General features: G+C 53.4%; 2 protein-coding genes across 2 annotated transcripts in view; one reads left to right on the forward strand and one right to left on the reverse strand.

Moving 5' to 3' along the window:
• Positions 1-21,548, forward strand: part of col4a4 (collagen, type IV, alpha 4) — a 22,678-nt gene extending 1,130 nt beyond the window's left edge. Inside the window, exons 2-55 of the mRNA XM_019867139.1 lie at positions 457-558; positions 1,348-1,387; positions 3,388-3,459; positions 5,256-5,390; positions 5,688-5,732; positions 5,824-5,940; positions 6,650-6,718; positions 6,950-6,985; positions 7,113-7,175; positions 7,281-7,316; positions 7,459-7,500; positions 7,565-7,645; positions 7,731-7,775; positions 7,853-7,915; positions 8,663-8,731; positions 8,963-8,998; positions 9,126-9,188; positions 9,294-9,329; positions 9,472-9,513; positions 9,578-9,658; positions 9,744-9,788; positions 9,866-9,928; positions 10,821-10,865; positions 11,005-11,058; positions 11,145-11,205; positions 11,288-11,392; positions 11,497-11,652; positions 11,745-11,834; positions 11,914-12,074; positions 12,258-12,330; positions 12,497-12,603; positions 12,758-12,941; positions 13,029-13,097; positions 13,172-13,279; positions 13,355-13,423; positions 13,658-13,807; positions 14,011-14,172; positions 14,294-14,461; positions 14,626-14,769; positions 15,113-15,220; positions 15,329-15,507; positions 16,025-16,088; positions 16,165-16,239; positions 16,322-16,429; positions 16,584-16,691; positions 16,764-16,835; positions 17,033-17,161; positions 17,256-17,363; positions 17,438-17,593; positions 17,691-17,939; positions 18,017-18,133; positions 18,412-18,600; positions 19,461-19,744; positions 21,282-21,548. Of these exons, the coding sequence (XP_019722698.1) occupies positions 548-558; positions 1,348-1,387; positions 3,388-3,459; positions 5,256-5,390; positions 5,688-5,732; positions 5,824-5,940; positions 6,650-6,718; positions 6,950-6,985; positions 7,113-7,175; positions 7,281-7,316; positions 7,459-7,500; positions 7,565-7,645; positions 7,731-7,775; positions 7,853-7,915; positions 8,663-8,731; positions 8,963-8,998; positions 9,126-9,188; positions 9,294-9,329; positions 9,472-9,513; positions 9,578-9,658; positions 9,744-9,788; positions 9,866-9,928; positions 10,821-10,865; positions 11,005-11,058; positions 11,145-11,205; positions 11,288-11,392; positions 11,497-11,652; positions 11,745-11,834; positions 11,914-12,074; positions 12,258-12,330; positions 12,497-12,603; positions 12,758-12,941; positions 13,029-13,097; positions 13,172-13,279; positions 13,355-13,423; positions 13,658-13,807; positions 14,011-14,172; positions 14,294-14,461; positions 14,626-14,769; positions 15,113-15,220; positions 15,329-15,507; positions 16,025-16,088; positions 16,165-16,239; positions 16,322-16,429; positions 16,584-16,691; positions 16,764-16,835; positions 17,033-17,161; positions 17,256-17,363; positions 17,438-17,593; positions 17,691-17,939; positions 18,017-18,133; positions 18,412-18,600; positions 19,461-19,744; positions 21,282-21,548 (5,409 nt within the window). The 5' untranslated portion in view covers positions 457-547. The remainder of the gene's footprint in view (positions 1-456; positions 559-1,347; positions 1,388-3,387; positions 3,460-5,255; positions 5,391-5,687; positions 5,733-5,823; positions 5,941-6,649; positions 6,719-6,949; positions 6,986-7,112; positions 7,176-7,280; positions 7,317-7,458; positions 7,501-7,564; positions 7,646-7,730; positions 7,776-7,852; positions 7,916-8,662; positions 8,732-8,962; positions 8,999-9,125; positions 9,189-9,293; positions 9,330-9,471; positions 9,514-9,577; positions 9,659-9,743; positions 9,789-9,865; positions 9,929-10,820; positions 10,866-11,004; positions 11,059-11,144; positions 11,206-11,287; positions 11,393-11,496; positions 11,653-11,744; positions 11,835-11,913; positions 12,075-12,257; positions 12,331-12,496; positions 12,604-12,757; positions 12,942-13,028; positions 13,098-13,171; positions 13,280-13,354; positions 13,424-13,657; positions 13,808-14,010; positions 14,173-14,293; positions 14,462-14,625; positions 14,770-15,112; positions 15,221-15,328; positions 15,508-16,024; positions 16,089-16,164; positions 16,240-16,321; positions 16,430-16,583; positions 16,692-16,763; positions 16,836-17,032; positions 17,162-17,255; positions 17,364-17,437; positions 17,594-17,690; positions 17,940-18,016; positions 18,134-18,411; positions 18,601-19,460; positions 19,745-21,281) is intronic.
• Positions 21,549-22,798: 1,250 nt separating this feature from the next.
• Positions 22,799-25,829, reverse strand: LOC109514762 (protein FAM222B-like). The gene is made up of 2 exons (XM_019868130.1): positions 25,597-25,829; positions 22,799-24,633 (listed from the first exon to the last, which is right to left on the reverse strand). The coding sequence occupies exon 2, from the start codon at positions 24,384-24,386 to the stop codon at positions 23,028-23,030; it is 1,359 nt and encodes a 452-aa protein (XP_019723689.1). The 5' UTR covers positions 24,387-24,633; positions 25,597-25,829; the 3' UTR covers positions 22,799-23,027.
• Between the last annotated feature and the right edge of the window lie 14 nt (positions 25,830-25,843).

Consider the following 25,843-nt stretch of genomic DNA (forward strand, 5'->3'; position numbering starts at 1 on the left):
GACTTCGGCTCCGTCGCTCGAACGGGTTGCCCAACGGACCGAAGGTTCGGCTGTTCCAACCCGGGCTCCTGTGTTTTGCTTTTGTCGCCGCCGCCGCTGCTGTTTTTGCTTCCAGCCCGAAAACACAACAAAACCATGCCGGTCTATGGTTTGTTTTGTTTTTCAGGAGCAGGGAACGATCGCAAGGCTTCAAATTTAAGCACGTGGTGGGTGTCCGCGATTTCATGCTATCCGAGCGTCGCAACATTTTGGACAAAGACTATTCCAGGTTGTAGCAATAACCGCGATAAGCCTTTATCGCCCAAAAGAGGCCAACAAGGAAGATATGGCAGCCAAATTCAAAAATTGTTCGAAGCGTCGGGCAGCGCGCAACGACGCCCGTCGGGTGGCGTATGGGTGACGTTGTGTCACGTGACCTGATGCGGAGAACATGGGATGTGTTGACCTTGTGCGCAGCATCACGGGCTCCTCATTGGCTGGAGGAGGACGAGTGGGCGGGGCATCTCATGAGCACCGGACCGGGCTCTGCTCGACCTGCGGAAGCAACATGAGACTCAGGTACACAAAACACACCGCGTTGACATCTGCCGATGCGCCGCAGCCTCGCTCTATCGTGGGGGGGGGGGGGGGCGGGGGCATGGGCACAAATGCTAGGCTTTGCACTGTAGAAGAGATTTTCAAAACCTGCCACTGGTCGATAAATGCTTGAATGGCTTGTCTCCTGAATCCATGCAGAAAATGTTTCTTGAACATCAAGCCAATAAAGCTGCGAGGTCTGCCAACTCGCAGGTTTCAAAGCAAACAATTGAGCCGTTATGCTGCAGACAAGTGGCCGTCACAAGTGAAGTCAGCCCCAACTATCAATGCCTTTAAATCCAGATTTTGAAACTGTCGTCATCCCCCCCCCCCTCCCCAGATTCCTCTGATGAAGGTCTTTTAACCAGCTGCTTTTTATTTCTTTCCTTGACATGGCTTGAAATCTTTTGTTTGTTTGTGTGTTTAAATGTGCTCAATGGAGGTTCTCTGAGTCATTTTACTGCTACTTTAGTTCTCTTTGCTTTGCCTGAGCGTCTTCAGCAGTTGCGTTTGTCGCTGCTTCTTGGGTCTTGTGCTTTGCCTGTGTGAAGCACATTGAGTTGCCTTGTGTCCGAAGCGTGTTCGATAAATAGTGCCGCTTTGCCTCGACCAACTGCGTCCGCTTTGACCGCCTTTTTCCACCTTTGTCCATCCTTTGACCGACCGTATCTCCCTTGGCCACCTGGATTCCCTTGCGCCACCTACTTCCGCCTTGACCCGCTGCGAATACCCTGACTCCTTGTGTCTATCCTTGTCCCTGTATGTCCTCAGGCGCTTCCTGATGCTCCTGACCTGCACCGCCGTTCTTGGGGTAAGTCAGGACATCTGCGTCTCTCGCTTAGACCAGTTACGAGATGTTTAACCTTTCTTATCTCCAGAGGTGGCAAATCCAAGTCCAGAAGTAAAACCCTGCCACCGTTTGGCTTTAGCCACCGGTGCTTCGACTCAACCGGCAGGTAAATGAGCTCTCTAACCCACCGGTTGGGTAGAAGCAGCGGCGGCTAAAGCCAAACGGCGGCAGGGTTTTTGCTTTGTGGACCTGAATTTGATACCTCTGCTAATGTCAGACCCTGGACATACTTGAATGTGCAAGACATGGTATGTGCTACACAAGCCCCCCTATGAGCTGTCACCTTACCGTGGTGGAAGGGTTCTGCGTTCCAATGATCCCAGGAGCCAAGTCGTCTGGGGCTTGATGCCCCTGGCAGGGTCACCCTGGCCCAACAGTTCATGTCAAGGCGCCAAACAACATAAGGCTCGGCTCGCGTGACGTCCACTAACTTTGGAAGGTGCTTTTCCATTGCCCAGATGTGGGTCACCGGGGTCCCCTCTGGAACCAGGCCTAAAGGTGGGGCGAGGTGGCGAGCAACGTGTGTACCCCAACGTGTGTGAGGATGGCGGCTAAATGCGCAGACCTCAGTGGTCCCGCTCCCGGCTATGGAAGCTGACCTCTGGACACGTGGAAAGTCACCATTCTGGCAGGGAAGGAGCCTGAGCCGGTACGAGAGGTTGAGAGGTATCAACAAGATATTATCGGGATCACATCAACACGAAGCTTGGGCTGTGGTGCCAGTCCTCTTCAGAGGGGTAGGTCCCTCCGGTGAGGTGTACCGAGCAGGGGTGGGCAAATTCATTGCCCTTATCCTGGCTTGATGGGGGACAAAAGGCAGCCTCCCTCTGTCTTCCTGACCACGGGCCTGAAACTCTGGTCCTTGAGGACCGCTTTCCTCCATGTTCCTGAGGTTTCCCACCTGCAACACACCCGATGGAAATGATCGGCTCATCAGCAAGTTCTGCAGGGGCCTGATAACGATCCTGATCATTTGAATCAGGTCTGTTGCAGGAAGAAAACTCGATTCAAAACATGACGGGAAAGCGGCCGTCGAGGAGCGCCGTGCCAGACACCTGGTCTTGACCGTTGTTTGCGCCTGTGCACCACAGCAGCTCAGAGGATACTGGATTTGAGGCGGAACTGTCACCCTGATGACACGGGTAAACACCTTGGCTAGATGTAGGGCTCCTTCCCCATGGTGGATAATGGGGTCTGAGATTGGCTGGCAAGCGGTTCAGGGTGTACCCCGCCTCCTGCCCAAAGACAGCTGGGATGGGCTCCAGGGTAAGCCGATTAGAAAATGGATGGATGATACAGTGTGTCCAGTAGGACATGCGGCGGACCGCATATACTGCAGGACACCTGTAGCAGCACGTGTCCAGCTTCTGTTGGACATACAGTATGCGGTGCGCGTAGAGGCCGCGCGTCTCGTGAAGGGGACAACGAGCGGTGGCGGTGATTCTCACATTCCTGCCGCTGATAGAAACGCTTGACTGCTAACTTAGTTGACACAACGCGGCAGGAATGCAGCCTGCAACACAAACACCGATGCATGATGGGGATCTGGGAAGCTGACAATCTCACCATCTGACAATCAAGTCTGCCGGGAGTCGCGCCGGGCTCGCGTTGAACCCGACTCGCCGGACGCACTACATCCACGCGCTAAACTGCGATGCCGACTTCACCACGAGGTCATTCCTGGGCAGTGCATTCACCATCGTATTCATGAATCCCCATGATGTCGTACACGATGTGGCGTTGAGATCTGACCTTGTATCCACGAGACGGCGCCGTGGCGTACGGATCGCACTGTCCGCAATGTCAGGCACGATGTCATCCTTCCAGTGATGCCGCGATGACGCGACATTTTGCTCGCCAGAGCCGCGGTGATGCGTCACACGTGATATTGACAATGATGTCCCATGATTATTGATGACGACGTAACATGTTGCCGCCGCTGCCGATGTGACTGTCTCCAGGGCGACGACACGGAGCTGTGCGCCGGGCGAGACTGTTCCGCCTGTCGATGCTTTCCGGCGAAGGGAGCCAGGGTGAGACTCCACCAACCGCACAAAACAAACAATCGCGGCTCGTCCAACCTCAAGCGCGCCTCGAGACCGCAACGAATCACATGGTGACAATCGAGGAAATCTTCTCTTTTTAGGACTCTGAACAGAGCTAACAAGGTCAGGACCACATCCGGGATTTAAAGGCAGAACGGAGACAGTTGTGTCCAAAACCTAGCTCGTGAAGCTCAGAAATTAGACCCCAACTTAAGAGAGTGACAAAGGAGAGGATGGTTAACATCCACAAGTTAGCCAGCCGAGTCCAGAGGTTATCCGGAACGTAAGAACTGACTTCAAAACCAGTTTCCCATCATTTTGTTTTGTGTGTGTGTGTGTGTGTGTGTGTGTGTGAGAGATAATACAAAGAGGCTATGAAACATTTCTATGCTTTCCTTTCCTCGCGGCCTTCTGAGGGAAACTGTGGCCACAATCTGGCCCGCGGCAAACATTCGTTGGACACCCTGGGGCCCTGACTTAAAGTCCACTTTGAGGTGATAGGAGCTGTCTCAAATGTGTGTAGGTGTGTGTGTGTGTGTGTGTGTGTGTGTGTGTCCATGTGCTTGTTTACACACACACACACACACACACACACACACACACAGGCACATATACTTTATAGTTTTCACATCACCATATTGCACGATGTAACAGAAATCAACTGTTTGTGTGTGCGTGCGCGTGTGTGTTTGTACAGCCGGGGCCCGCAGACAGGCAGAGAGCGTTGCGGCAAAGCGTCTGTCTCACTGATTTCACACGTCAATAATTCCAGAGAAAGCCGGAGAGCGCAAAAACTAACAGAGATCAGACCTGTCACATCTCATCTCATGCGCGCACACACGCTGGAGTGGGGAAGGGGGGGGGGGGGGCTCTGCCCATCCCCTTGTGGTCACGTCGGTGCGCGTCGTCACATGAATGATTGTCATTACTGATGTTGTTGATAATGTTGTTGACGTGAAGTCCTTCGAAGAGGACTTCTCGGATCTTTTGAGTCCAGGGGGAGAAATGTTGCCAAGAGCCCCGTCATAACACCAACTCGAATTCAAAACAGCAACCAAGTTACTATTTAGAAGACAGAAGTCGACATGTTTTGAAAACATGTTCACATTTTGGGAGAAAAACACGCGCATCGGAGCCCGGACGTGGCTCCGTACCAGGCGTGAGACGGGACGTGTTAACCACTTGACACCGTGCCGCCCAAATGCAATTTTCCGATTTCAGTGCAAACCATCCAACCAGTCATCACATGGAAACACACCCGCAGCGCTTGACCAAACTTTCACAGTCGGTTCGTCAGCCAGCCTGATGGTGGTCTCGCGGTGTGTGAACTCGCGTTCAGAGGAGGGAGAGAAGAAGAGGCGTCGGCATGACCTCGCAAACTGCGGGATGCAGTCTTGGCTGAGGGGAGGACGCGAGGCAGTCGTTCCTCCGGGGCGCGCGTGAAAACTAACAAACAAAAAGTCCAACGGAGTCAATAAAACAGGAAAGCGGGGACAAGTACAACAAAGGAGAAAGAAATAAGAGAAAGTGAGTCGGAGCTGCTGCAGCAGGCTAGCTGACTTTCAGTAACCCGACGTGACTCAAGAACGAGACAAAGTCGTAGTCTTCGCGAAAAAACTCGTATTTGTCCAAGGCCGATTTCCAACATTGATTCTACATTCAGGCAATACTCAATTTTGTTCTGCCCCCGAAGCCGACTCATTTGGAGAACGCGGATGACCTGCTGTTTGCGAATGTTTGAAACGCCACTTGTGCGGCTTTGACTCTTTGCTGGCTTTCCTCAGGGGTCTCCGGGGTCTCTTGGGCCTCAGGGCCCTCAGGGGCCCCCAGGCTTCCCAGGCCCGCAGGGTCCTCCAGGAGAGAAAGGCAAGCGAGGAGCCGAAGGCTCGGCAGGACCTCCGGGACCAAAAGGAGACACGGTGAATGAAGACACAGTGAATCCCGTTCATCGGAGGCGACGCAATCCAGAACTGTCCGCGATAGTTGAAGATCCGCAATAAACCCGAGCAAGACGTTCACCCCGCCCACAAACTTCAAAGGTTTTTCGTTAAACAGACTTCAAGCTAGTAAAACAAGCGCATATTCAAGGATTTCTATGGATCTCTTCTCCCTGTCAAAGAAACTCTCGGGTCACATGACTTTGAGGAAACAAAAGAAAGAAAGAAACTGCGTCAAAGAAAAAGCACCTGACTTTGCTGTTTTGTTCTTTTTCTCAGGGAGCTGTTGGTGTTCCCGGATTTCCTGGTTTAGAGGGAGTCCCGGTAGGAAGCCCTGTGTATCGCCAGGATCTTAAGCTGCAGGACTGAGACAATCTTTCCTGGATGACCATCTTTGGTTTGTTTGTGTAATCAGGGTCACCCGGGCCCAGCTGGTGGTCCTGGTTTTCCAGGTGTGGATGGATGTAATGGGACGAGAGGAAGACAGGGAAATCCTGGACTACCTGGAGAACAAGGGCCCCGCGGTGCAACGGTCAGGACCACAGGCCGGCCTACATTTTAGGGTCACAACCAAGAACGCGTGAACGAGACTGCAACACCTCAACTGGACCACAACACATAAATTAGACCACAAGAAATCTGGCTCAAACCACAACACCTGAAATGGACCTCTTGGGTCGACACGGGGGGTGGGGGGGGTGGGGAGAGAAAAAATAAAATAAAATAACCCGCGGTGCAACGGTCAGGACCACAGGCCGGCCTACATTTTAGGGTCACAACCAAGAACGCGTGAACGAGACTGCAACACCTCAACTGGACCACAACACATAAATTAGACCACAAGAAATCTGGCTCAAACCACAACACCTGAAATGGACCTCTTGGGTCGACACGGGGGGTGGGGGGGGTGGGGAGAGAAAAAATAAAATAAAATAAATCGCCTGACGGAAACCACAAGGTCCGACCTACACCGCAACACCGGAAAGCTGACATCCAAAGATGGCAACACCTGACGTAGACAACATGAATTTCTCCATTGGTAGACAAATAAAGGTTTTCATTATCTTATCTTATCTTATGATTAGACGTTGACCACGTGAGGTCTTGTGGTTCTTCTTCAGGAGCATTCAGGACATTTTCTTTTGCCTCCAGTCACGTGCAGGTCAAAATAAGCCAGCAAAGATTAATTGGTTGATTTGCTTGATTGATTGGTTGACCGGCTAACTGGACTTCTGTCGCAGGGCTTTCAAGGATCAAAGGGATTTCCGGGAGATCCGGCGTTCTTCTTTCTCCAGTATCCTGGAGTCCCCGTGAGTGGTCTCCACATCACACTTCCAATATTTAGCATGACCTCATCCCCAGAGGACACGTGATGTCAATTCAACATCGATATGACATCAAAATCCAACACCAAATTGATGTTCCAATTGACGCCACGTGCCCGCTGAGTTGTCTTACGTGCTGTTGTCCCGCGCACATTGTTGGCTGCCGGATGCAATGACCCAATGTCTGTAAGCTTTTCACAATCTTATGGCCCACAGGGTGACGCCGGCCTCGAGGGACTTCCTGGTCTGCCGGTGAGCTCACAATTTGCCTGTCCACCCGGCCTTCCTGTCTGTCTGACTTCTTCCTGTCTTTGTGGTTTCTTGCTTCTCTAACTTCCTGTCCAATCCTCATGCTGCCTGTCTGACTTCCTCTGTGTAGGGTGGACCAGGTCCGAGAGGTTTAACGGGATTCTTGGGTGCTGGTGGTCCTGACGGACTAAATGTGAGAACATTTTCATGACAAACTATTTCAATATCCTTTGACCAGTTAACCTTGACAGTGTGCGCGTGGGCACGCATGTGTGTGTGTGTGCGTGTGCTTGCGTAGGGTCTCCCTGGCCTGCCAGGTTCCAGGGGTCTGCCTGTAAGTATTGCCTCAGATGACTTTTGCTTGCATCCCTGAATGTGCAGTAGCTCCTTTTGGGGACAGAAGAGAAGAGGAAGTGTTCAAACAGCGGAGGAAATAAGAAATGATGCGGAGGAGTTTGTGTGTACATATGTTTCAGGGCGAACGAGGTCGATCGGTGCTGGGACCGAAAGGGGATGAGGTACAAAGTAGGAACGCTACATTTTGTGACAGGACAGTGGGCATTTAACTGGTGTCGTCCGCAGGGTGAACAAGGTTTACAGGGTCCCCCGGGCCCATTTGAGTATGTAGACCCCCCAGAGGAATTCTACATCAAAGGAGAGCAGGTGACTGCGTCTCGGCCAATCACGCAAGAGCAGTCATCTTTTCGACCGCGGCATCTAACCTTGTGTCTTCTGTTTGTTTCGTCAGGGTCCGGCGGGGCCCAAAGGGGTTTGTGGAGCGCAAGGCCTGCCAGTAAGTCCACTCCAGGGTTCTATCGCGTCCTCCGACTGAGCTTCATCAGATCTAATTCTACCCATCTGGACTTTCAGGGTCTGGATGTTTTCCCTGGCGTCAAGGGCGAGAAGGGGATTGTGGGACTTCCTGGACCCAGGGTGAGGCATCCTTCTTTGGTGGTGCTGCTGGCTGTGTGGAGGATGTGGAAGAGAAAGTGGGTGTTAGGATGGTGGTTGTATTGTGTCAAGAGAAGATCTCGGGCCTGATTTGCTAGGGCCGACGCACTACCGGACCGCGGCTGAACCTGACTTGGACTGAAGCTTCGCCAAAAACGCTAGTTCCTCAAAAAGTGTATTGTACTCGATCATGTTTATTCAACCATCAAAGCGTAGGGCGGGTGCAACGGTCAGGACCACAGGCCGGCCTACATTTTAGGGTCACAACCAAGAACGCGTGAACGAGACTGCAACACCTCAACTGGACCACAACACATAAATTAGACCACAAGAAATCTGGCTCAAACCACAACACCTGAAATGGACCTCTTGGGTCGACACGGGGGGTGGGGGGGGTGGGGAGAGAAAAAATAAAATAAAATAAATCGCCTGACGGAAACCACAAGGTCCGACCTACACCGCAACACCGGAAAGCTGACATCCAAAGATGGCAACACCTGACGTAGACAACATGAATTTCTCCATTGGTAGACAAATAAAGGTTTTCATTATCTTATCTTATCTTATGATTAGACGTTGACCACGTGAGGTCTTGTGGTTCTTCTTCAGGAGCATTCAGGACATTTTCTTTTGCCTCCAGTCACGTGCAGGTCAAAATAAGCCAGCAAAGATTAATTGGTTGATTTGCTTGATTGATTGGTTGACCGGCTAACTGGACTTCTGTCGCAGGGCTTTCAAGGATCAAAGGGATTTCCGGGAGATCCGGCGTTCTTCTTTCTCCAGTATCCTGGAGTCCCCGTGAGTGGTCTCCACATCACACTTCCAATATTTAGCATGACCTCATCCCCAGAGGACACGTGATGTCAATTCAACATCGATATGACATCAAAATCCAACACCAAATTGATGTTCCAATTGACGCCACGTGCCCGCTGAGTTGTCTTACGTGCTGTTGTCCCGCGCACATTGTTGGCTGCCGGATGCAATGACCCAATGTCTGTAAGCTTTTCACAATCTTATGGCCCACAGGGTGACGCCGGCCTCGAGGGACTTCCTGGTCTGCCGGTGAGCTCACAATTTGCCTGTCCACCCGGCCTTCCTGTCTGTCTGACTTCTTCCTGTCTTTGTGGTTTCTTGCTTCTCTAACTTCCTGTCCAATCCTCATGCTGCCTGTCTGACTTCCTCTGTGTAGGGTGGACCAGGTCCGAGAGGTTTAACGGGATTCTTGGGTGCTGGTGGTCCTGACGGACTAAATGTGAGAACATTTTCATGACAAACTATTTCAATATCCTTTGACCAGTTAACCTTGACAGTGTGCGCGTGGGCACGCATGTGTGTGTGTGTGCGTGTGCTTGCGTAGGGTCTCCCTGGCCTGCCAGGTTCCAGGGGTCTGCCTGTAAGTATTGCCTCAGATGACTTTTGCTTGCATCCCTGAATGTGCAGTAGCTCCTTTTGGGGACAGAAGAGAAGAGGAAGTGTTCAAACAGCGGAGGAAATAAGAAATGATGCGGAGGAGTTTGTGTGTACATATGTTTCAGGGCGAACGAGGTCGATCGGTGCTGGGACCGAAAGGGGATGAGGTACAAAGTAGGAACGCTACATTTTGTGACAGGACAGTGGGCATTTAACTGGTGTCGTCCGCAGGGTGAACAAGGTTTACAGGGTCCCCCGGGCCCATTTGAGTATGTAGACCCCCCAGAGGAATTCTACATCAAAGGAGAGCAGGTGACTGCGTCTCGGCCAATCACGCAAGAGCAGTCATCTTTTCGACCGCGGCATCTAACCTTGTGTCTTCTGTTTGTTTCGTCAGGGTCCGGCGGGGCCCAAAGGGGTTTGTGGAGCGCAAGGCCTGCCAGTAAGTCCACTCCAGGGTTCTATCGCGTCCTCCGACTGAGCTTCATCAGATCTAATTCTACCCATCTGGACTTTCAGGGTCTGGATGTTTTCCCTGGCGTCAAGGGCGAGAAGGGGATTGTGGGACTTCCTGGACCCAGGGTGAGGCATCCTTCTTTGGTGGTGCTGCTGGCTGTGTGGAGGATGTGGAAGAGAAAGTGGGTGTTAGGATGGTGGTTGTATTGTGTCAAGAGAAGATCTCGGGCCTGATTTGCTAGGGCCGACGCACTACCGGACCGCGGCTGAACCTGACTTGGACTGAAGCTTCGCCAAAAACGCTAGTTCCTCAAAAAGTGTATTGTACTCGATCATGTTTATTCAACCATCAAAGCGTAGGGCGATGGTCAAGGAAGAAGCAAGTTGCGATGAAGCCAGTCGAGCGAGAGGGCAGGGAGAGGGTGAGGCGCATGACGAGCAGCTTTGCTAAGCAATGAAAGAGCGGGGCACCTTTAAGAGAGTCGCAACCCAATGAAAGTGTTGGTGTTTGGAAACCAGACTGTTTTGGGTCTTTTCCACCGTACGGCCATGAGAGGTGAGCAGCATTGCCATTTCATGTGTGGTGTTCATTTACCGCTGAAGTTGAATTCCTGCTGATGTTGCTGTTGCTGCTTCTGCGACCGATGGACGTGCGCAGGTCGGGTCTGTACAGCCACTTGCTGCGGACTCGAGACCTGTTCATTCAAACAAAACGAGGCTTCCCCAAGGTGATCAGTAGGAAAGATTTCTTTTGGGTCACTTGTTTGACTCTTCCACAAACACTTCTAATTCCATCGTGTCAAAGTTGGTATTGTGCTCGTGGTGCTGTGCCAAATGTCCAAAAAGCATCAACATTACTTACGTAAAGTGCAAAACCATTCTTCAAAATCACATTCTTCACAACTTTTAACCGTGAAGATCCTGTGCGCAATATTTATGAGTACTCTAAGTGAACACTCAATGAAGTACCCCCCCCCCCATGATTGGTGACGTCAGCAAATGTGTCTGTGGTCTTCAGGGACTCCCGGGACGCCCTGGTCTACCTGGTTACAAAGGAGCTCAGGTGAGTAGAACGTGCACTCCCACGAAATCGCAGTTCATAGCTAACTTCCCAGCTCAGACCAGCTATGTCAAAAATGACGGATGTGCAGCGCCAGCACAAGATTTGTGGGGTCCAGAAAGCATATGTGATTGTGTTACAGGGCCCTGGAGGAAGCTCTGGTCTTCCAGGTTTGATCGGACAAGAAGGTCCAAAGGTCGGTGATGGGTTCAAACACCCTCTGCTTGCTATGGAGATGAATCACGGGTGGCATATGATGATACCCATTGCTTCTGTTCCCAGGGCATGATGGGAGATCCTGGTCTCAAAGGCCTCCCTCGGGAAATTGTCATCACCCTTTTGGGTAGATGTCCACATCCATAGAGGCACCCATCCATTTTCCTCACGTACGACTGTTGACACCCAGATGTCCATTTGTCCTCAAGGTGACGCTGGAGATCCAGGGACTCCGGGCCTGACAGGACCTCCGGGAGATCGTGGATTCATGGGACCGCAAGGGCCCCGAGGATCCCCTGGTAGATCCATACCAGGTCAGAGCACAGCAGCGCTATCATTGCATGACTTTTCACGAGAGCCATTCGACTCGTTCAGGAATTGTACTTGACCGACAATTTTTTTCCTGAACTCTGATTAGGGCCAGCAGGTGTGGTGGGAGTGAGGGGGACTCCTGGATGCAGAGGTGACAAAGGAGATCCAGGTCAGGTTATCACAGATCAAGCATTACCTGGAGAAACTGGAAGACCTGGCAGCCCAGGCCCCAGAGGTGCAAAAGGCCAACCTGGGATGCCAGGTATGCTGGTGTTTGTTTAGGAAAACAATACTTCGTCCTTCCACTATGCGGGCATTTCAGTTTTGTTTTGCTTTGTTTGTGTTATCCTACAGGCTTTTACTGCCTTCCGGGAGTGCCAGGAGAATCTGGAGAACCTGGTGAACTAGGGCCTTTTGGCCCACCAGGTGATCGGGGATTCAAAGGTTAGTGATGAGGCTCCGCTGATTCCCTTCATTCATGTAAAATGTGGAGCAAGATGTAACAGCATGTGTTTTGGGGCAGGGCGCCAAGGTGAATGCTTCTGTGGTCCTCCATTTATGGTGAGGGGAGCCCCAGGCCCAGTGGGGAAGCCCGGTTTGGCGGGGTATCCAGGGTCCCCTGGAGCTCAGGGGCCAAGAGGGGAGACAGGCTGCGTGGGAGACACGGGTGTGACTGGACAGCCGGTAAGGAAACGTTTGGCCCAAATGGGGTCCCAAGTTTGGTACCTTAATCGGAGCAGGCAGGGTCTTAAATACTTAAAAAAAAAAAGTAGACTCTCTTTGCCAGGTTTGTTGAACTCCAGAAAATGTTCAAATTTCTTCTCTTGAACGACTGAGTGGTTGTTTGATTGTTGGACTGGTTTGCAGGGCCTCGGTGGCTTACCTGGTGTCAAAGGGTTCAAAGGTCAAAAAGGAGACTTCATTGTGGTAGAAATCAAAGGCAAGTTGACTGACTTTGACCTCCAGGTTGACGTGGATATTGATATCGAGTCATGTGAACATGGTTGAGCTCTCAAAAAATCTTGTCAGACTGTGGATGACCTGAAGATTGTGTGAAGTGATAAAACCACATCTGCATGTTGCACTAACCAAACATTTGTTCCCAGGTGAGAAGGGCGCAAGAGGTGAGCCGGGTCTTGCAGGTAGACAAGGTTTTCCTGGGAGAAGAGGGCAGGATGGACTCCCAGGACTCCCCGGAAGCCCTGGACCTCAGGTCTTTGGCTCTCGCTGCTCCAGTCATTGAAGCATCAAATAATTCCACAAAATCCTATGAGCTTGTTGAGTCCGCAGACAAGAGGACCTGACGATGAAAACTCTCCTCTCCTTTGCATGTTGAGTTTTCCTGCTCACCTTACATTTGTTTACAGGGAGAACGTACCTCCAGTTCTCCAGGGGACAGAGGCCTGAAGGGTCTCCCTGGCCCCAAAGGACTAACTGGACCCACTGGACCCCAGGGATCCGGTGTGGTTGGGGCAATAGGAAATCGGGGCGATCCAGGATCCCCGGGACTTCCAGGTTTCGCTGGCTTCCCTGGCCTGAAAGGTGCTCAAGGTAAAGCTCAGTCTGATTACAAAAGTTGTCTGCGAAAAAAAATCAACGCCGTTGGCACCGTTGGACTGATGACTCAACTCTCCATAGGTGAAACACTTCCTTGTATACCCAGAAACCCTGGAGCCCCAGGACAGAAAGGGGAGGCCGGAGATACAGGTGAACCCAATCGTGATGGTCTTCCGTCAAGTTTTTGTTCACCTGTCTATCTGACATACCGTTGAACTGCCCAGGCCTCAGAGGGCTTCCTGGTCCTCCTGGTTTCAATGGATTCACTGGACCCGATGGACCTAAAGGGGAAAAAGGACAGTCTGGACTTCCTGGACCACACGGACTAGCAGGTACCGCTGCATTTGTACCACACTTTTGTCCAGAAGCTACAGGCTAACAGTTAACAACTTGTCTGCCTCTACAAGGACCACGAGGTCTTATTGGAGATATTGGAGTTGAAGGACCTGAAGGCTTCAGTTTTGCCGGAGAGCCAGGTACTGTCTTGTCTAAGATGGGTAATTTCATAGAAAGGAGATGACTGTATCGCAAAGTTAATGCGGAATGCATAGCCCCAATCAGTAAGTGGAGATAAAGGCACATATGCCCCAGACAAATGTACAGGAATCTCTGATGACTGCCCCTACCCTCTTCACACATGGAAAGTGACATATCAAATGGACCACTGTGCTCCTTCAGCACTTGTGCATGTTTTTTTCTGTGTGTACCAGGCTCTCCGGGTGCACCGGGCACTCCTGGACTGAGAGGACCAGCTGGTGAGTCTTATGTGGGGACCTCAGGACCCGTTGGCTTTCCAGGCTTAGTGGGCTCTCCGGGACCTAAAGGAGTCCCAGGCCAAGCTGGCAACCAGGGTTTCCAAGGTGAGGCCAAAATCTGAAATCCAAATGGTGGCTCTATTGCTGTGGGACTTATTCCCGACCTTTCCCTCCATAAAGGCACACAAATGCTGTGACCCGAACCAGCCCCTCTGCATGATCATCACAATCGTTGATGGAGTTGTCAAGATTTATGTGTCTGCACATGAAACATTGGTGTTCTTTTCACATGTTCTCGTCTTCTTCAGGGGTCCCAGGTCTGCCCGGAGTTCCAGGGCCTAAGGGCCAAAGAGGACAGGATGGGGCACCGGGCAATAATGGTTCCCCCGGCCCCATCTCTGATCTGTGCCAAAGAGGAAAACCTGGTCCCACAGGCCCTCCCGGTCCACAAGGAGCTACTGGCCCCTCTGGTAATGTGTGATCTGAAGCAACGTCCTAATGTCATGGCTCTTGTTTCACCATGAGAACTTGTGATCCAAGTCAGGGACACCTGACCTTAAGACTTATTTTCCCCTTCGTGGTTTTGCTCAGGATGTTTTGGGGAGAAAGGTGATATGGGAGAACCAGGATCACCAGGGTATGGCCCCCGCGGCCCTGTGGGCAAACCAGGGTCTCCTGGTTTTCCTGGGTATCCGGGACTTCCGGGCCCTCCTGGTCCCAGTGGAGAATCTGGATTTGCTGGGTGGGATGGACAGAAAGGTAAGCAGCCTCCTGACAGCATCAACTTTTTCATCAGTAAGCTGTTTGTTAGTCTAGGATTTAGGAGTGCCTCGAGGACATCGCCGTGAAGGGGGAACTCAAAGGGCTTTCGGACCCATCTAAGTTCATATGGTACCCACGTGTCATCGTCATCTCACAATCAGGTCTGACGGGACCCCTTGGTAACAACGGTGTCCAAGGAGTGCAAGGATTGATTGGGTTCCCAGGATATCCAGGGGGGACAGGAGAGAGAGGACCTAATGGACAAGATGGCAGGCCAGGATGTCAAGGTCCCAAAGGAGAGAAGGGTAAACACTGCTACTATTACACGCACGAAAGCAAATCATACTAATATCAGGCAGCACAGTGCCTTCAAGTTCAGTGGTTGGGGGTTCGAATCCGGTTGTTCTCCCCACCCAGGTTTTATCCAAAGACTCCGGCTTCCTCCTGCATTCCAAGAAACCAAAAAAAAACTCTCAATTGTGTGAATATGCCGACCGGTCCAGGGTGTACCATGAAGTCAGCTGGGAAAGGCATTAGCTCATTTGTGACCATGACAGGAGAAACAGTATCCGAAACGGATGGGTGCATAGACACATCAAACAAAAGCTTAATCGATTGACATTGCGTCTTGTTGTTGTGGTTCTGCAGGCTGTAAAGGGTACCCGGGACCGACCGGGGAGACAGTGGGTGTCCCTATCAAAGGTGAAAGAGGAAAGCCTGGTCCGCCCGGTGTCAATGGTTTCCCCGGTGCACGAGGTTAGACTGAAGTCAAGCATTTAGGCGTAATAGGAACGTTTTGAGACAGACTGAATGAGTCTTTCAGGCAGAGAATTTCTGTTTTTTGTTTTTTTTTTCCATTGCCAGGAAATAAGGGTGCACGAGGACTTTTGGGCAAGCCTGGGCCCCCAGGCACCAATATGCCGCCGGGCATCAGCGGGACGCCGGGTCCACAAGGGTCTTTAGGCAAACCGGGGCTTTCTGGAGGACCTGGGCCTCCTGGACCTTCCGGTTTTCTTGGCTTCCCTGGAGAACCAGGAGACCCAGTAAGATGAGAGAAGAGCATGTTCATTAAGTAGGGTTAGGCAACACACATCGCAGATATGTTGTATCTTCCAAACGACACAACTAACATTCAAGGCTGAAAACACCAACTACAGGCCCTACATAGTTGCTTCGTCAGTCACAAATTGATTGGATTTGATTGGATCTCGCACATAATTGCATTGCATTGTGGGTGTTAAGTGTTTAGATGCGTGTAGGTGTTTGCTATATGTTTGGAAACATAATGCCCAAGTCTGCAAAAACACACAAGGGATTTGTCCCCAGTTGTATGATACATGAAGGGTTAGGATTCAAATCAGTTTGCGCTCTTCCTACTCCGGGTCAGACCGGCAGTAGATGGTTGGTTTCAATTAATCAATCAATCAAACTATTCAGTATGGGCGATTTCAACTTTCTTTGTGGTTTTCTTGTATTGCACGTCCGAAACGAAAAGTTCAATCTATCACGTAGATCTGATGAAAATCAGGATGTCTACAAAATAGCGATGTTGTCATACAGGGTGACCAAGGATGCCCTGGGAGGCCCGGAGAACGCGGTCGACGAGGACCTCCTGGGTCCAAAGGTACGGTACTACACATCTTCCTGTCGCCATGACACAGCTGATGGGCATTTGTCAAAATTCTGCTTTAATGTATCAGGTGATCAAGGAGAGTCGCGCAGTAGACCTGGTTTACCTGGAGACAGGGGGCCTCCTGGAGCCCCGGGACCCCGAGGTGAGGTTCTAGCACCAGAACCTTTGTCATCATTTCCATCAACATGAATCAGAAAACCACTAACTCAATTGTTCTTCATCAGGTGCTTCTGGACCTCGAGGTGATCCTGGAGCACCTGGTTTCATCGGAGAGCCAGGTCAGAGAGGCTGCAAAGGAGATCTCGGACAGCCTGGGGGGCAAGGAGCACCAGGTACTGGGTCCTAGCTCTAAAGTCTTCATGTGCTGCTCAGGCTACTCATCACAGTCACGAAGGGGGTCATGCTGCTGTTTCTAAAAATCTTGAAGCAATTTTCAAGTCCTGGCAAACAGAACAAAACTCTTAACTCGTCCTTTCCGTTCATCAGGTGTGATTGGACCCCCAGGCCCCAGAGGCCGCCCAGGGGTTCCAGGTCTTCCTGGCAACGCGGGTGCCGACGGTCCCCCTGGACCGTACGGCATCTCAGGACTCCAAGGTGGGCATGGCTAGTTTTGTTTTTGTTTTGACAGCTGTGTAACTATTAATTCATACTCAACCGTTGGAACAGGTCCTCCAGGACCACTGGGACTTCACGGCCTGGATGGACTAAAGGGGGTGAAAGGGGACATTGGCAGCAGAGGTGTGTGGATCAACGAGATGACAACCGATGTACCAAAGTACCTTAACGTACAACAGACTGTGTCTGTTCACGTTATTTCTTCAGCAACATTTGTCAACTTTCCTGTGCCGTTTAACGTACAACAGACTTTGTCTGTTCACGTTATTTCTTTCATTTCTTCAGCAACATTTGTCAACTTTCCTGTGCCGTCTCTTCAGGTCTCAGTGTTCCTGGTTCCCAAGGTTCTCAAGGTCTTCCGGGAGATAAAGGCCCGTTTGGTCCTCCGGGTCTCCCAGGTTCATCACAGCATGGACCTCCAGGACCCAAAGGCCCTTCAGGATCTAGAGGTTGGTGATTGAGGCCTCTAGTTTCCCTCAGGCCTGATAAAGATGTTGGCTACTTGTGTTCAGGTACTCACTCGCTCTTCATTTACATGTCCAGGGACACAAGGACAAATTGGACCTTCGGGTGCATCCGGACCTGACTGTAAAAACCCCCCCTCTGGGATTTCAGGAGACCCTGGCGAACCCGGGCCAGATGGAGAGCCAGGTCAGACGAGAAGTAACTTTTGTGAAAAGTTGAGAGTTGATCAGTGACCTGACTGACCTCAGACTACCTTTCAGGTTACCTTGGCGAGATGGGCAGTGCGGGTCCTAACCCTCCAGTGCCTGGCGATGATGGGGACAACGGGGGCAACGGATACCCTGGTCCAAAGGGAGACAAAGGGCTTCCAGGGCCCAAGGGACAAGCAGGCATCGGTGGATTTCCAGGTTTAAAAGGTGACTGAGTGGTCATAGTTTTGGGCTCAGGCTGCTGTAGTCCTGGCCCGCCTGAGGCTGCGATGGGTCTTCTCATTTTGAAAATCTGTGCCAACAGGAGAGCGAGGGTCAATGGGCCTGATGGGGATACCTGGAAATGCGGGCCCGAGAGGTTTCCCGGGACCAACTGGACCTCTTGGGTCGCAGGGTTGTACTGGTCAGGAGGGTCCAAAGGGGGAGAGAGGCAGAGTTTTCCCTTGCCCCACTTACCCTTCACCCCAACAGGGCCCTCCAGGACCCTCCGGGCTACCGGGTCTTCCAGGAAGTACTGGTTTTCCGGGAGAAAGTGGCCTCAAGGGACTCAAAGGTGAGACGCTACGAGACATGGTCCTACACAGGATCAGCGTTTGCATGATTTTGATGACGGCTGATGTTGTGCTGCAGGTATGAAGGGGGATGCCGGGTGTGTGGGACCCCAAGGCCCTCAGGGACCTCCGGGACCTGTTGGGGAGCCAGGTCGACGAGGCCCAGAGGGGGAGAGCGGTGAGATGGGAGCAAAAGGTGAGATGAAAAGTTTACATGTTCACACAAGACTCAGACGAGGCCCGACTATAAGCCCTCGAGTTTGTATTACAACCAAATAATAGATGTGGCGTCTCGAAATGTTGTTTGCCGAGAAGAACATCTGAGGTCGCAGTTTCTCGCCAGATGTGTGAGAGTCAGTCGCCAGCCGCAATTTGTTTGCGACTTTCTAGTTCAGTGGCGTTGGGCCGGGGTGGGCGCTGAAAGGTTTTTCTCCGACAAAGATGTTTGTGACTGACCTGACTTCCTGTGCTCAGGTGATCCTGGTTTGACTGGAGACCGTGGAGCCCCTGGACCATCCAGACCCTTGAACGCGGGCTTCCTAATGGTCATCCACAGCCAGTCCAGAGCGCCTCCATCGTGCCCGCAGGGGATGCAAACTCTGTGGGTGGGATACAGCCTGTTGTACCTGGAAGGCCAGGAGAAGGCGCACACTCAGGACCTCGGTACTCGCCTGATCACGCTTAGTTTTAGTTCAAGTTTTGGCCAAGTTTTTTCCAGAGCACCTGTTCTCACGATAAGAGGGGAAAAAAAAAAAAAAAAAACGCGTTTCCTTCCCGCCTTTTATTTGCGCAACTGGCACCATTCTGGGCAAAAGCAAACGGGTTCACGATAAAAGGGGGAAAAAAAAAAAAAAAACGTGCTTGCTTCCAGCTGTTTATTGCGGCACTCTCAGCCCAATGTTCACCCTAACCACTTTGTTTTGCTTCACCAAAATTGGCCACAGACGGGCTTATGGAAATGAGCCTCCGTACAGCGCCCCGCGGTCCGCAAATGGTTCTCGGTTCGTGACTTTGATGCCCCTGGGCAAATATATAGACGTCCGAATACATTGTCAGGTTTGGGAATCTGAGGACATGGGCACAGTTGTCGTCTTTACGTCTCTAAAGACTACCACAATGGATTTGGACTGAAATCAAGCAGATGCGCTTTCGGGCAGACTTTGAGGGTCTTTCCATCCGAGTAAAGAGGGCTAAGCCCGCCGCTGTTGGCCCCCCCGCCCCCTTTTGGAGGGATCCAAAGCCCTGAAAAGAGCTATGGCCAGCTATTTGGATTCCTCCTCAATCCACCATCAAATTGATGGCGCGTGGCCGCTGGGCCGCCTCCCAATGTGAGACGTCCACGTCCGTCCCGCCGTTTGGCATTCCGACGCCGAAACGGTCTGCAGATCAAGCACGCGCCACTCCTTGACAGCAAAGAGAAGACAACGGCGTGGCGGCCGCGCGCGTGTCGTGGGAGCGCACCGGAAGGAGCGCGACGTGGCGCTTTGTTTTGTCGCTGTGTAAGCGCGCTTGTTGTGTTGCAGGCCAGGCGGGCTCGTGCATGCGCGTCTTCTCCACCATGCCCTTCGCCTCGTGCAACATGGGAACGTGCTCGTACGCCGGCCGCAACGACAAATCCTACTGGCTGTCGGCCACGGCCGCCGTGCCCGCCCTGCCCGTGGCCGGAGCCTCCATCGAAGAGCACATCAGCCGCTGCGCCGTTTGCGAGGCGCCCTCCGCCCCCGCGGCCCTGCACAGCCAGTCGTCCAGCCGCCCTCCGTGCCCTCCCGACTGGACCAGCCTGTGGACCGGCTATTCCTTCCTCATGGTGGGTGGCGCTCCTTTTTCCATTCCGAGTCCGTCCCCCCATTCGGCGCTGCGCAATCGTGCCGATACCCCCCAAAAGTGGAAGCCGATTCAGTGGGAGAGCAACGACATACCCCGCGCGGCGCCACCTTGAGTGTCTTGACGCGTTTCCTGAGCTATTGTGCCTTGAAACGGCCGTATGGCGGCATCAAGCGCCGCCGCGATTGAGACCGCACTTCGGACCCTCGGATTTCATGCGATGGGCGGCGAACAAGCGAATAGGCTGCTGACGCGGTTGCGGTTCCGACCAGAACGTTACAGCCGGCACCTTTGAACAAAAGGGCAAAACTCTTGTGAGACGAGCGGCGCCTTTGCGACACTCGCGTGAGCGTGAAGCGGTTTGTTCTGGAGCTACTTTCCAACCCCCTTGAATGGTCCATCGCCGGTGAAAAGAACAGACGTCCTCCTAACTGTCAGAAGGCGTCGGTGGGGCGCCGTGATAGCAGGGCGCCCCCTGCTGGCGCTCGGTCGTCACTACAAATTTGCGGCTGCTGTGGCCCAACGGCGCCCCCTTCCGTTGGAGGGCGAGCCTGTTCAATTCTGACTCCACTTACTGTTATTCCCCGTCGCGGGTTTGGAATCGGGCGAGCACACGCAGGGCATTCTGGCCTCCTTTCCGTCAGCTCATCTGAAAAGAACACAGCAATAAGACCGCACTCGTCCTCATGTCACCATCTTATTCGTGAATTTGGGATGTTTGTATTGAGGGCGGACGGACGGACGGACGGACGGATGGACGGACGGACGGACACACACACACACACACACACACACACACACACACACACACACACGCGGTCGCCACCCCCGAAATGAGAAGCAGCGTTTCATAGGGGGGAGCCAAGGAAGGCTAACGGTCGCCGGTTCGACACAAAGCAGGTTAGATTCCGTATCATTCTTGTCAAGAGGTGAAAATGAATCCCCCAGTTGACAAGACGATCAAATGAATGGAGAATCACATTGTTTCACTTCAAATGACCCAAATGCGGTAAATGTCGCCAATCTCGGTCGTCCGACATGAGAGCAGATTGATGAGGTTTTGTTTTGTGAAACGAGACGTTTGCGACGGGCAGCTTTTACTTTGCTAAACAGTCATCAACATTTTGCGGGCCAGTTCCCGATCGACGTTAGGAACCAAACCAGAAAGGGAACGCGGCTCAATTTAGAAGGCTGCATTTTGGTCCCGTTTTTGGATCAATGGGGGAGAAAACGAAAACACCTTTATTGGAAAGAATAATGGACATTGTTTTCTGATTGATCAATTGGAAATATTTTCAGCCGATCAGGAAAAGACGTCCATTTTTTATTTTGAATCTGGTCCAGTTTCAGAAGAAGAAGAGCCGGCTGGGAATGAAAAACGATTGTGTTTCTCGCGATTCACCCGAGAGAACAATCGACGCCTTCATCGCTCGGAAAAAGTTGCAGTTGGGAGCGGCCGGGGCTTCCGTTTGCGTTTTTGTTTGACGCGCTGTGCCGTTTTGTCGCCGCCCGATCCCCAGCACACGGGCGCCGGCGACGAGGGCGGCGGTCAGTCGCTGACGTCGTCGGGCAGTTGCCTGCGGGACTTCCGGCCGCAGCCCTTCGTGGAGTGCCAGGGCCCGCGGGGGACGTGCCACTACTTTGCCAACATCTACAGCTTCTGGCTGACGGCGCCCGACGCCGAGGCCCGCCGGCACGCCGCCAACGTGGGACGCTGCAACGTCTGCATCAAGGTGGCCCCGCCCCCGCAGCAAACGCCCGCCTCCGATGACGACCGCTTCGAATGAATTAAAAAATGTTTTAAAAACCACACAAAAAGCGCCGTCTCTTTTGGATGTCACGTCCTCGCCTCCCCTCGCGCGCGCTCTCGTTTGGCGCTGGCCAGCTTAACTTGCTCCGCTTGAAATGCCATCAAGCCGTATTTGGTGAAGGTTTTCATTTTCATTGAAACAAACAAAAAAATAGCGCCAGGAGCTTCCGGGCTAAGGAGCACGCTAAATGAAAAGTGACAGAGCGGATATCCAAACGTTCCGAAATGCGAAACTTTTCCTTGTTGTGGTTTTAAATGCCAACAAAAACAAAAAGGCGCAGGCAGTTGACGGGGGCAGCAACGTTTCTTATGAAATGGGGGGAAAATGTACACAAGCCTCTTTTTCAAAGTGATCTCTTATGCCAGTGGTGCCAAAGCCAAGGCCCGTGGGGCCAGATTTGGCCCGCCACATCATGTTAAGTGGCCCGCAAAAGCAAATCAAGCACGTCAAGTGCCATGACGCTCGCTGAAGTCGGAACCCAAATTTCAAATTGTCACGTCATCCGCGATAACAGTCGTTATTCTTGACTTCTGATTTTAAAACGAGTTCGCCATCAATTTGTTGTGCGGCGTATCTGTAAGATGTGGAGGTGATTCAACATTGACATGGCTTCCCAAAATCGGCACTCCAGAGGAAACCGGAACGACAAAAATGAGTTTGGCACCCCCGTCTTAAGCGTAAGCTGTGGCGCTGAGCCAAATCCTTGGCCGGTGTTGCGAATTTGGGGGTTTGGGTCAGGGTTCGTACAAGGTTGCTCGCAGAGAGGGAAAAACTGCCCCAACGTGTTCAAAATGTCCCTTCCACCACAACAAGTAATAAACACGCTGTGCCAATCTTTGCACCCTCGCGCAAACTCTGAGCCAAGGCCCAAATTCGCTGCACTGGCCAAGCGTTCCGTGCGGAAGACGGCCGCCGGCGACATCAAGCGAGTCCGTGGAAAGGGCAAACGCCACTTCCGTGAACGAGCGACTCGTCTTGCCTTACGTGCGGTCACAGAAGTAGTTTCTCGTCCTTTTGAACCGCTGTTGCGCAACAAGAGCGGGCTGAACTGGGAGCGCAAAGAGCCTCGGAGCCACGCCGTTGTGCCGCTTTGCTTCGGCTTGGGACTGTGAACGGGCATCTCCCCGATCTCTGTTATTTGATGCGATTTGGTTCTCCCGGGACCTGCCGGGCGAACCCGGGACCTCGGACATCAGAAAGGCCACGTCAACAAACGAACCGCTCGTGCGCTGACGAGACTTTATTTTGCCAGGGCAGCCACATGACATCAGCAGGCAAACACACGCGGCCCATCAGTGCGGGACTCCTCCCGTGCTCGGGAACGTATTGCTCCTCTTTGCGGCACGATGGCGGCTTTGGGACACGTTTGCGCTGCCGAGTCCTCGCGCCAAACGTGAACGCCGTTCCCAAAAGCGTCAAACATTCAAACGGATCCGGCAGACGCGCGCGCCAGACCTATCGGTAGGCGCGATTAAGAGCGCAAGCGGCGTTCCGAGGCGGGCACGCGGCCGACCCGCCCACGGAGTCCAGGTCGGGGTCCGGGAAGCCGGCCGCCACGACGTCCCGCCCCCTGAAGAAGTCCAAGTCCGACGCCATCTTGGTGCGTCCGGGAAGACTTTCTTTGCCCAGTCGGTACTTGGCTCCGACGACGCGGCCCGCCTGGAAGCCCGCCGGGACCTGGCTTCCTCCCCACGCCGGGTTCAGGCAGTCACTGTCGGCACGAGGCCCGGGGGGGCCGACGGGGGAAGGCGATCCGGGCGGGTCCGCCCGGGCCGGCTTGCAGAGGTAGCCCAGGGCCCGGGCGGGGTAGGCGCTCTCCGCCGCGCGATCCAAGCGGAGATTCTTGCAGGGGTGGACCCCCTCGGGAGGAGGGCGGTGTTGGCTCCACACACACTCCCGGTGGAGCTGGACAGCATCCGCCGGGAAAGCGGCCACCGCGTTCGCGACGGAGAGGCCCGGCTGCGATCGGATGGCGGCGCCCGGAGGAGGAGGAGCCGGGAGTACGTCGGGGGGTCCCGGCGCCGACACCCTGGAACTGGCGCTGATGAGCAGGTTCCGACTGATGGGGCTGGGGTTGGCGATTTGGCCCTCGCACACCGAGGTGGCGCCGGCCTCGGCGCGCGCCTGACACAATTGGTTGATTTGGTGCACGATGCTGCTCAGGTCGCCGCCCCGGTGGTGCAGGCTGGCGGCCATGGACAGCGGGATGGTGGAGGTGGATACCGTTACGTTGGGAGGCGCGTCCGAGTCCGGGAGCTTGCAGGCTCCGTAAGCCCCGGCGGGGGCCTGCTGGAGGCCGCCGGACAGGAGTCCCGGAGTCTGGACGCAGCCGCCGGGTACGGTCCCGGGTGTCTGGGGGTGTTGCGCTGGATGAAGAGCGCCGGGCAGGGCACCTGGCATCTGGGGGTGCGGCGACTGAAGACTGCCGGACATGCTTCGCCGAGGATGGAGACCGCCCGGGATGGCTCCCAGAGTTTGGGAGTGAGGCGGCTGGAGTCCACCGGGCGCGGCGCTCGGCGCCTGGGAGAGGGTCTGCGATCCGACGAAGCCCCGGCCACACATTTGCACGGCCGCTTCCGACACGTGGCAAAGGTCCGGAGGGGCGGCGGCCAGTAAGCCGCGAGGCGTCTGATGCTTCGGCACGGGCAGGCACGCGACACGCGGTGCCGGCGCCCCCCCTCGATGCTGCTGCAGCGGGTCGTGGGCGAGCCTCCGGGTCGCCGGCGGCAGCCCGTGAGTCTGGGGCGAGGAGGCGGGCACGGTCAAATCGTGCGGGTGAAACGGCATTTCCTTGGGGGCGGCGTACGGGTTCATGGTGGCCCTGTGGATGCGGTGGTCTCCGCTGCCGGTGAGCGCCCAAGCGATACGGGGCCCCCCTACCCCCTCGACACGGGGGCCGCCCGACCGGAGGAAACTTGCGGACGGACGGCGCGCTCACATTTCCCCAGTCGGGCGTTCATCAGACGCGAGACGACTGAGACGCAGACCGCCGAGGACGAGAAGCGAACCGGTGCGTCAACGTTTGGTGACGGGCGCCGTCGGCCGACGTGCGGCTCCTCGTCTGCAAGTGAACAACAAGTGCGTCAGTCGCCAGATTGGATGGAAGGGTGGAACTGCCGATGTGGAGTCAACATTTTCGGTTTGCAAATGCGCTTGAATGTACTCGCAGGCTAAATGCGAAAGACACAGCATTTCTTTCCCATAATGCCGCAGGGTATGGACATGGGCATACCCCGTGGGGCATTATTGGTTCAAGAAAATGACAGACAAAATCATAAAAATTACGAAGAAACCTTTACTTGATTTTCAAATGTAGTAGTATAATGCAGATCAAATGCAAGGCACCACTGTATTCTTTGACTGTTTTTTTCTACCGCCTTAACCTCCTGGCATGTTTTGTAAAGTTGTCTGCCATTTCTAATATTTGAATTAGCTACATGTTATGTACTTTGTTTATATTCATATTTCCGTCCGGTGCTTTAAATTGTTAGACAAAGATTGTTTATAAATAAATACAAATCAGAAAACAACGGTGGTGGTCCACCGCCGACGACGGACACGCGGCCATCAACGTCATGAAGATGATGACGCAGGTGTAGCATGTAGCTGCAAGCTAACACAAAATGTAGCTGCAAGCTAACACAAATGTCGGCAGTTACGTAAACTTTGGGTGCGTTCGCAAATTGAGCCTGACACCAATCGCGAGTGTCGTGCGCGTTCGGAGAGGCAGAGCGCACTCTCATTTATTTCCGAGCTCGAACTAGCCCAGACAAGCGGACGCACTGGGCTGCGGCTCCGTGTCCCCAGTCGGAACGCCAAAACGGCACTCGGGCACTTTTACTGGGGCACGAAAGGCGCATTTGAACGCTAGTTTCCGGACGGTCGGAGTGACGCAGTGCGCGCTCGGAATCTGTTTCCAAGCACATCCTTTGTCTTCGTTCTTTTGTACTGGTCGACAGGTAGGGTATTGCTGGCCACTAACTAACGACAGTGCCGAGCGGCTTCCGGCGAGTCGAGTACTTACACTTCGAGCGACGTGTCGCGCTCGTCTTGGGGAGTTACGACGATGCCGACAACATTCTCGACGTGAGCCCAATCGGCGACAAAGTGTCCGCTTGGCAGCCCGCTAGCTTGCTAGCCGCGCCGCTCACCTACTGTGGGGCTCGCCGCACACTGCGCATGCGCGAAAGAGCCACCTCACAGTTCCGCCAACGGCCAGCCAGCCGCCCGTGGAGAATGCCTGAGAAATAATCAGCGTCGCCACCGTGAAC

Source organism: Hippocampus comes, unplaced genomic scaffold (genome assembly GCF_001891065.2).
Source record: "Hippocampus comes isolate QL1 unplaced genomic scaffold, H_comes_QL1_v1.1 scaffold49, whole genome shotgun sequence".
In the NCBI taxonomy this organism is placed as follows: Eukaryota; Metazoa; Chordata; class Actinopteri; order Syngnathiformes; family Syngnathidae; genus Hippocampus; species Hippocampus comes.

What these genes read in the sequence shown, in the direction of transcription:
- LOC109514762 (XM_019868130.1), bottom strand. Translation starts at nt 24,386, where the DNA reads ATGAACCCGTACGCCGCCCCCAAGGAAATGCCGTTTCACCCGCACGAT.